We start from the raw sequence: 11,035 nt of genomic DNA on the forward strand, positions 1-11,035 counted from the left end.
TATGCATAGAAAATGTTATACTTGGAAATGGTCATCTTTTGCTGGTAATGTGTGTTTAACCGGCAAAAAATGGCCATCCCCAAGTATAATAATATCTGTTTCAATACACAACCAACTTCACATCAAGAATCTTGCAAAACAAATACATAGACACTCTGTGTGTGTGTGTGTGTGTGTGTGTGTGTGTGTGTGTGTGTGTAAACAGTACACAGATAATGTAATCAGTATTAATGTTCTATATAATGTATAAGTGTCTCATAAGGTCAGCAAAGCATCAGTTACATAAACAAATGCCACTGGCCCCATTCATTGGCGTTACTCAACAAAAATACAATGCAAAGAAAGATGGAAGCCTTTATATACACCAGTATGCAAATAAGAACAGTTAGGTTATCATAGAAGAATAGAAGAAGGAGATGGTACGGTAAGAGAGCTTGAGAGAGGAGTATGATAGGTTGGAGGCAAGATAAGAAGGCCCTCAGGCCCACACATTGCACAATATGTATAATATCAATAATACTGATAACATTATACGTATATAAAACACATGTATTATGCATACACACACACACAATTAAAAAAGAGCTATTAGTAGTTTCAAGCTTTAAGATACATTAAATTGGCAGATTTATATAGCATGCCATGTATCTCCAAGCAATCTTTCAAATTCAGTTCATAACATTAGATATATCTAAAAACCAGGATGTTGGTCTATGAAAAAAAAATGAAAAAAAGACTAATGTGAGAAGTTGAAAGAGAAGAAAGAAAAGGAAAACAGGGAAACCAAGATCTCTGTCCTCTTTGATTGTAGAAACCATAATTACTGTAGCTGGCGCAGAACAATATAACAAAAAGGAGGCCAAAGTCTGTGAGATAGAGTGGGTGATGTCCTCTATTTCAACAAAAGAAACCTGTGCATGTGCTTGCATTTGCTAAAAAATTCAGATGTGGAAATAAATAGTTTCATGGAATTCTTGAACCAAAAAAGAATCTGTGATCTTTCAGCTTACGCATAACTTTCACCTTTATAACCCATTTATGCATGGCATAGATTTCTTCACAATTCTCCACTTGATTGTATTTGGTGTGCATTTGGTCTTCAGATCTCATACAGAGACTTGATGGTCCTATTTTTGTCATTGTGTTGGAAAGAAGACTGATGGTCTGCATAACAGCATTTAAATTTGCCTTCACATAAACCACTGTCGTTTTTCTTCTCAGTTATGTTTTGGAGCACTGCTTTAACTTCAGCTTCATAAACAACTCTGTTTATCAAACATGCTTGATCAAGCAGGCAAGCTTCAGGATCTCAGCAGTTACAACTGGGAGTGGGCTCTTGGTGTGACTTACATGTGATAAGTTCCCTCATACTGGAGCAGCAGCTTTACAAAATTTTTATTGAGAATCTACTAAAAATCTTCCTGTAGTTTACTGGAAAATGTTTATTTAATAATGTCAGGCATTTCTTTCCAATGTCAGTTTTGATATTTAAGGAGAAACAGGGTTAACTCTATTATTTTTCGAGGTCTATTTTTAGGCTTTATATTTTTAACTGAAGGGTTATATGATATCTTATCTTTAAAGCCACTGTTAGCTAGGGAATTGTAATAGTAGGGAGCTGCTTATCAGAAATTTCCTTTGAGGGGGATAGATTAGATATCCTACTACTGATGTTGGCTATTAGGTTTTTAAACACTGTGACAGAACTGTTTATGTGTATAGGAGTACTTCTCATTCAGTTTATGAAAAGGTTTATAAGAACATTAGTTTAAGTCTTGGGAAACATCTAAGAAATCAACATTGGATAAATTAGTAGATACAGTAATTTTGGGGCCTAACTGACTAAAATTATATATGGGTTTTTCCTAAATTTATCTAGTGTATGTTCATCACAGTCAAATTTCCAAACCATCATCACGGTACAAGCCAATATGTCTGTGTGTGTGTGTGTGTGTGTGTGCATGTGTATGAAGGGTTCTGAAAAGTTCCTGGCTTTAAGGGTATCATGAAAGGCCTGGTTGGAGACCTAACCTTCCAAATTCATTTACAGGGCTTACAAAAATTGAAGGATCACTTCAATAAGTGTGTGAATCTGAGAGGGGAATGAGTTAAATAAAATAATTTTATTCATTTAACTGATCCTCCTGTATTTTCTTTTATCCAAAGCGGGAACTTTTCAGCAGCCCTCGTCAAATGCTTCAAGTAACTTGTCTCTAAATCTCTGTCCATTTGCAGGGTCTTTAAGTTTCCATACCCTTCTCCCCCAGGCCGGTCTACTTATGGGCACCCATATTGCCTTGATCTCGAAGTCGCTAACTACTAATCTGTGTTGGGGTGTACATTCTTTGCCAGGGAGGGTTTTGGCATTTATAAGCCTCCCTCTTTCTCTAGTTCTGGCAAGGATGTAGTCGATTTGGCTAGAGTGTCTGCCGGATTGGTAGGTGACTAGGTGACAGGCAGGTTTCCTGAAGTTGGTATTGCAAACCATAAGATCGGTTGCATCACAGAACTCCAGCAGTCTGGTTCCCTCCTCGTTGTGGGAACCGAAGCCATAGCCTCCATGTATGCCATGGAAGCCTCCAGCACGACGTCCGACATGACCATTGAAGTCACCAGCCACAAAGAGAAGGTCTCTGTCTCTTGTCGACGAGGTAGTTTGCAAGAGGGTGTCATAGAATTGGTCTTTCAGCCCATCCAGGAGCCCCGGTTGAGGGGCATAGGCTGAGATGACAGTAGCTAGCCTATGATAAAGCACTAGCCTAATCTTAAGTACTCTGTCACATACTCTAACGACCTCGATTACCTTATCAACCCATTTCTCTGCTAGAAGTATTCCTATGCCCCTGACTCCGTCAGTGTTCCCTGCCCAGAAAAACTTGTACCTGTGTTCTTTGCCTGTGAGGAACCTCGCAGAACCTCCTCTCCATCTTACTTCTTGGATGCAGCACAGATCTACGCGTCGCCGTTCAAGCATCTCAACAATCTATACTCACACATCCCAACACACATGATAGTTGCTTCCTTGTTTGCATTTCAGAATGGGTCTCATATGTGAGCAGTACATGTATGACTTTTCAGGACAACAAGTGATGTATACTCTTTGGCACAGATCTTTCATACATGATTGCCCCTGTTGGACATCATGCACTTTCATGTGATGTTTTAAGCCCTCTGGTAATAGGCAAACCATGCCACATTTATACTGTTATACTGTGTATGGTGCTCTCCAAGTCAATTCTGTATATGTGGCTTCTTCTGTGACTTTTCAGTCCCACTCAGCTGAAGCAGTCTCACATTCATCACATGCCAGTGTCATCCACATTTCCTGATATATCCACACCCTTTCTAGCATCCCTCCTCTTCAACATTTTATGATTTCTTCAAGCAATTTCAAAGCTTTCACTTCTATCATTTTTGCTTTCTTTCACCTTACCTGATCAGTTTCAGTTTTATACCAATCTTTATCCAAGATTTTAGCTTTCATCAAGGATTTTTTATGCAATCTTTGGACCTCAGCTTAGGTTTGTGACATAGGTACGTTCCAGTCCTCAACGCACCCTACAGGAGTCACTTCAGAGTTCCACAGTTTGCCATTCTCACAAAGGACCCACCCATCAGAGTCAGTGCAGCAAAATAATTGACCCAATATTTCAACAGTAACTTCTTTGAAGGACCTCAACAATAATTGCATACATTTCCTATTGCAGGTCCAAGATATAACGTAGACACTGGCGGTGGAAGTACTCTAGCTATTTCAAATGCTTTCAGTAAGTTACCCACATCTTCAAACGTACCACAGGGCGGACAACACACGTATATAAATTTTCACTTTAGTATCAGTAGTGATACCATATTGAGACGACAGATGCTTTTCCAACTTTCTGAAAGCATCGTTGGGGTGGAGGATTCATAATGAGATTTCAATGCTATGATACATAAAACTGTCTACAAGGTGGAACTTCTGACTGTACACTCAGATATCTGGTTCAAGTAGGGCCCTCTTGATGCAGGCTGATATAAGACAACATTTTAAGACTCATCACCAGGCCTCGCAGAAAACAATTATTGGAGAAGGAGTCCATATGCTACATGTCTGTTTGAATGTGAGGAAAGAGATTACAGGCATCAGTGTAAACTCTCTTAGCAATACACACACATACACACTCATGCTACCTCCCTATACAACACAACATTGATGCAAAAACAATATACAATATCTGTCAGAAAAACTGTCCTGGAATAAATATAGAGAACCCCTTATTATTGAACATGTACACAACATCAACACAAGGAATACTGGTGGAACGTTCCCATCAAAACTTCTGTCAAGTGTAAACATAACAAGCCGGATATTGTCGTCTGGGACAGGCAAGAAAAAATATGTACCATCATAGAGGTCAGCTGTCCTGCTGATGTGAAAATTTCTTTGAAAATCAAAGAGAAAGAGGGCAACTATGGACAACTGCTTTGAAACCTTCAACTTCTATATCCATAGTATAAATTCACATTTATCCTAATAATAATTGGTGCACTTGGTTCTGTAAGTAAATGTTTAAGTGACAATCTGGATAAACTAAAGTTTTTCAAAAATAGAAATCAAAACAGTAAAAATATGCAAGACTTTTCTCATGTTTAAAATGTTGACACTGTTTTTGTTGTCTACATTCCAGCAATGGAAGTTTGTATCTTTGTTAGAAACCAGCTCCTTCCTCAGAGGAAGAATTTAAATAATTAAAAGCAGGAAACATCCATCTACCCACCCATCCATCCATCCATCCATACATACATCCATACATACATACATACATACATATGTATGTATAAATATGTGTGTGTTTGAGTGTGTATGCAAGATATGGAGATCACTGTATGAGTAAACATCACTGATGTAGTATTTAGATTATGTTACCCGAAATTGTCAATAATTAAAAACATTCCATGATTATCATTCAGGCAATCCATCTAATGCTACATTATCCATCCAAAGTATCTTTCCATTTTCTTAAGGGTGTGATATGTTAGAGATTTAGCTACTGCTACTAGCAAATCAAGCCATCATGTAGCAGTTTGCAAGTTAGATGTGTTGTTAATGCTCTGCAAGATTATGTCCCTGATAGAATATGTGTGTCATCAGGATGAAAAGGAACTACCCTACTTTACAACAATAATTGAATTATTATTAATACTAACTCTTTGAATTTACATTACTATCAAACCCATACTGCAATATTGATTTCATTCAAATTAGTTTCTTTTTAAGAGAGACTGAAGCCTATTGAAAGGATTTTTTTCTGCCATCATTACTGCCATTATCACCAATAATTATCAATATCATCATCATCATCAACAACATTATTATTATTATTATCCTCATCATAATCATCATCATTTTGGTTATCATCATCATCATTATTATTATCATCATTGTCGTTGTCATCATCATCATCATTATTATTATTTACATTTCAGGATAATGATGAGAATCCAATGAATATTAAATATTACTAAATAGAATCAAAAATGAAAAAAAGGAAGCATTAACAAAGATTTCAAAAATTTTCTGTCTGTTAGAAATAAGATTATCTCTTTATCATTGGCATAAATATATCTTCTTTTTGCTGGGTGTAAAAGTGATTATAAACAAAATTGAATCAAAGAAAGTAAAATAAAAAAAAAAGAAACCAAACCAATAAATAGAAAAATTATATAATGTGAATATGTTTTGTATAATGATTATATCCGTTGCCTGTTATGATAACACACTTTGTGGTTTAATCACTTTATCAGAACATTAAACTATAGCATCAACCAGCTATACTCCTGTATTGGTGGTTATTATGCACCATCATTATCAATATTGAGCACCAGAGCCATATTCCTACCAATACCCATCTATCTACCTATCCATCATATCGCATCACCAAAAAGTTTGATGGCTATGTTTTTACCCAGCTTGTCTACTGTGGTACCACAGACATAACTAGAGCTATAGAGTAAATGCCTACTGTGGTACTTCAGATATTACTGGAATTATAGACTGAATCTCCACTGAAGTACTTTTGTCAATACTAGTATTATAGCATGCCCAAGTGCCCCCTGCAATATCTCCAATATCACAGGAGCAGCAGATTGTTTGAGTATCCTCTGTGATATCTCAAATACTGCTGTAGCTATGGACATTGTATTGATAGTGATATCCCAGATACTGTTGACAAAAAGTTCAATGATTACTAGGCCAAATAATAAGAGTTTTTGCTTTAACATTTTGAAATTTTGCTACTTTATCAATCTATCTAGGATAATATTACCTACTTCTATTCAATAAAGATTTTATTTTTATAAGCTAATTCTGGAAGTTGGGATTATCATCATCATCAACATTGAATGTCCATTTCCCATGCTGGCATAGGTTGGATGGCTTGATGAGAGTTAGCAAGGCCAGGGGGTTGCACCAGGTCCCATAGTCTCTTTTGTCTTGGTTTTTACAGCTAGATGCCTTTCCTAATGCCAGTCACTCTACAGAGTGTACTAGGTGCTTTTTATGTGACACCATCACCAGTGCTTTTTAATGTGGTACTAGCACCCACACCAATGCTTTTTATGTCACACCTTGGTTTCAGAGTCTTAATTTTGTTGTGGGGTCTTAATTTCATTCCTCTGCCATCTCCTTCGTAAGATTCAGCATTTTGGGATAACATCTTAAACTGAAGTAATTTGTGTGGATAATGTCTAATCATCTGAATGTCAAGGTTTGCAGGAAAAACGTTGATACAGAGGGAATATTTATAACATGGTAAACTCTGCTAAAAGGTAGCCAAGGAGCAGGTAGTGTGGTGGTGTTAATCTGTGCAACACTTTTGTCATAATCACCCAGATGGATATAGGTATAATAGTAATGCAAATAGTGATCAAATTATATACAGGGAACAATTCCATCTTGTTCCATCCTTAGACATTTTGAAAATTGAGTCAAATATTTTTTCTGATTTTTTACAATAAAATGTGGTAGGATCTACAACAAATATAGTAAACTCTAGGTAGTTGTTTATTATTGTTGTTATTGTTGTGTTCTTTATCTCACAAAATGCATTACCAACACTTGAAATAAGGTGATTTGGCACAGCTGAGCATGTGCTCACAGAACTATTCATGTACAGACAAAGAGAGGGACAGAGAGAAGCATTGCAATTTATTAATTGAACACAAATGACAAAAACATTTTTCTTCTCCTCATACACATAGGGAAATACACTAACATACATAAACAGCGTGAGAAAGAGAGAGAGAAAATGAAAGAGAGAACAAGAGGAATATTAAAATGTCTGATGTTAAATAAGTCACCATCAAATTAATGACACTAAATAAGTGGCACCTAAACGGCTGTGCCAAAACATCTCATATCCACTTACACAACATCAATACCTATTTTCTTCAGTTTTCTAGAATACAGTAATAAAAAAGACAATATAACCATCACTGTCAGTTTATCATCACTTCCTCCTCCATTGTGACTGGTGATGAAGTAGTAATGGTGGTGGTGGTGGTGGTGGCAGTGTTGTTGTTGTTGTGGTGAAATTAATCCCCAGTGTCACTCAATTGTCTAAATTTTATTCCATTTCATGATTTAACCCACTCCAGTTGGTGGAAAACCTGTTATCACTGGTGAAAGAAAGAGACATAGATATTAAATGGTTGGACAGTATTATCAAAGTGACAGGGGCCTCTATACAGAATGGTAAGTAAATATTTCATTTCTTTCTCTTAGATGTGTATTACTTAAACCAAATTTACTACTAAATCTCATAAACTGAAAACTTGGTTAGCTAACAGATTAACAACTATAATGAAAAAAATTCACAAATGATTAATATCTAAAGAGAATGGAAAATGTTATAATAATGGTAATAATAATACTTATTATTATTGCCTTTGCACAGCTTCTAATGCTTGAGATGTACTACAGTCTCAGCTGTTCCCTACCAGTGAACTAAGGTAACACCTCTTACTTTTCGAGCACCTTCGGGAGTATTCAAGCGGTTCCAAGCAGTGCTGTTTTCTGCAAGTGCTCCACATTTATTGCAGCCCCTATTTGTTCCACGTACTTCTCGAGATTTTTACTCACTGTTCCCAGGGCTCCAACAGTTATTGGTACCACCATCACCTTTTTCATCAACCACAATTGCTTTACCTCCCAAGCTAACCTGTCATACCTATCGACTTTTCTTTCTTCCTTATTGCATACCTTGTTGTCAGCTGGGCATGCTATATCTATGATTCAGCATAGTTTGGTTTCTTTCTCAATTAAGACTATGTCTGGCTTCCTATTCTCTATCTCATGGTTGCACTGAATCATAAAATCTCACAAGATCTTTGCATTATCATTTTCGATGATGCCTTCGGGTTTGTGGTCATACCAAATATTTCTCTGTCAAGTCCATACTTGTTGCAAAGTGTACAATGGACAAGCCTTGCTATATTGTCATGGCGTCTCATTATTATTATTATTGTTGTTGTTGTTGTTGTATTTGGGGATGGTCATGTTGCCAGTTTAGCCAATAAAAACACACAAACTATATATTTGGTGTTAATTTGCTTCAGCTTTATTTTAGTTTTTTACATTAATCGTATTTCGGCCAGATTCTTTTGTCACACTTCTGTGACCTCATCAGTGGTTCTTTGCTTTCTTCTTTCTAATTTGTGTGTCTTTCCTTACTAACGATCAGCCATCTTCTATTTTGTATTCCTATTGTGTGTGTCTTTATTTGCGCATGCGTATACCCCTATGTGTGCCTATGTTTAGTAAGTGCGTGTGTGTGTGGGGGGAAGTGCCTGTATTATCTGTATCTCCTGTATATACATGTTCGTTTAATTTGTTTTTATTTATTTTTTTCATGTGTTTATACCTACTTATTATTTTTCTATTCATTCTTTTTTTGTATTTAATTTCATTTAATTTTTAAAATTTTGTTAATGTATATAGTTATTTAATTCCATTTGTTTATCTGTGTATTGAATTATATTTTGTTCATATTGTTATCAGTTTATGAGGATCTTGTTCTGTCATATGTTGTGGTGTGTTTGGGGTGGGGGGGTGCTAGTGTTCCATTCCAGTTTCCTATTCAGGCTAGGTTTATCTTCTATTAATGTGTGTAGCTTTTGTAATTTGTCTAAGCGTTGAATCTATTCTATGTGTGGACAAGTTTTTAACTTCTATGTTGTTGAGTGAGCCCCCGTGTTCTTGCTCAGCATGCTGGTACAGAATCGATGAGCTCTTCTCTTCTTTAAATTCCCTCCAATGTTCATTTACCTGCTCCCCTATGCTCCATGCCATTTCCCCTACGTACATCGTTGTCATGTTACTGCATCGTCCCTCTGTACATCTTATACTATAAACTACATTTCTGGTTTTACAGTTTGTTTGTGGGCTCAATCTACATACATAGATACAAAAAATTAAATTAAATACAAAAAAAGAAAGAATAGAAAAATAATAAGTAGGTATAAACACATGAACAAAATAATTAAAAACAAATTAAACGAACATGTATATACAGGAGATACAGATAATACAGGCACTTCCCCTCCACACACACACACACACACACACACTTACTAAACATAGGCACACATAGGGGTATACGCATGCGCAAATAAAGACACACACAATAGGAATACAAAATAGAAGATGGCTGATCATTAGTAAGGAAAGACACACAAATAAGAAAGAAGAAAGCAAAAGATCACTGATGAGGTCACAGAAGTGTGATGAAAGAACTCTGGCCGAAATACGATTAATGTAAAAACTAAAATAAAGCTGAAGCAAATTAACACCAAATATATAGTACACGTATTTTTATTGGCTAAACTGGCAACATGACCATCCCCAAATACAAAAATATCTGTTTAAACACACGATTTCACATCAAGAATCTTGCAAAATGAATATATAAACGTATTATTATTATTATTATTATTATTATTATTATTATTATTATTATTATTTCATGAAAACTCTCAGCTTATTTTACTGGGTATGATGATAAGTATCAGCTGCTCACAGTTATTAGCAGCAGCAGCAGTAGCAGTAGTAGTAGTAGTAGTAGTAGTAGTAGTAGTAGTAGTAGTAGTAGTTGAAAAAGAACATTTTCAGTTCTCTTGAATTATAATGTGCAGTTGAGAAATTTTCTTCCTAGCCATATTGTTTCTTGTTCAGTCCCATTTCATTTCATCTTAAGCAGTTGTCTTCTTTTATGGTCGAGAGCAGACAGATATTACTTGACAGTCGTGTCACTACCCTAATAATAATAACTAGCTGAACCAAAATATCTCAGTTACACAAATGTAAGCGGAATTACTATTTAACTTTAAAATACATTGTACATATTTAAAGAGCCTTCATGTACAAATTTAAACACAAAAGAACGAAATAATAAATGGATTTATGAATGAAAGTTTGGTAATTGTGTTTATTTTCACCACGCGACATTTATTATTGCAACATGTTTTAATTAACCTAAACTATACACACACACAAATACATTCATATATATATGTCTTGAGTTGTAGCTGTAATTCAAAGGGGCCAGCCTTGCCATATTCTGTGTGAAGCTGAATCTCTCTGAGAACTACATTAATGTTATGCATGTCTGTGGAGTACTCAGCCATTTATGAGTTAATTTTATCTTCGTGTGGTAATGAAAAGTGAAATTGACATCCAATATTTGCTGTGTGTATATATCTATGTATGAACTTTTCTTTGGATTTATGTATCTACTGTCTCTCTCAGTTTCTCTCTTTCTCTTTCACTTCCTTTGTGTCCATTTTCTCTCTTGCTTTTGATTTAACAATGTGTATACTTATCTATGTATCTACTTCTCTTGTGATGTGATAAACATTTAAAAACACAAAACAAATGCCATAATCACTCACTGTCTCTTTCCCTCTCTCTCTTTCTCTCTCACTCTCCCTTTCTCTCTCACTCTCCCTTTCTCTCTCACTCTCTCTCTCTCTCTCTTACTTCCTCTCTGTCCTCCTC

The 11,035-nt window shown here is 35.8% G+C and overlaps 1 protein-coding gene across 1 annotated transcript in view; it reads left to right on the plus strand.

Annotated features, from left to right (window-relative positions):
• LOC106878084 (VPS10 domain-containing receptor SorCS3) overlaps positions 1–11,035 on the plus strand; it is a 1,235,712-nt gene that overhangs the window by 1,161,742 nt on the left and 62,935 nt on the right. Inside the window, exon 23 of the mRNA XM_052972785.1 lies at positions 7,639–7,735. Coding sequence (XP_052828745.1) covers positions 7,639–7,735 — 97 coding nt within the window. The remainder of the gene's footprint in view (positions 1–7,638; positions 7,736–11,035) is intronic.

The sequence above is a fragment of the Octopus bimaculoides genome, chromosome 14 (genome assembly GCF_001194135.2).
Source record: "Octopus bimaculoides isolate UCB-OBI-ISO-001 chromosome 14, ASM119413v2, whole genome shotgun sequence".
NCBI classification, from domain to species: Eukaryota; Metazoa; Mollusca; class Cephalopoda; order Octopoda; family Octopodidae; genus Octopus; species Octopus bimaculoides.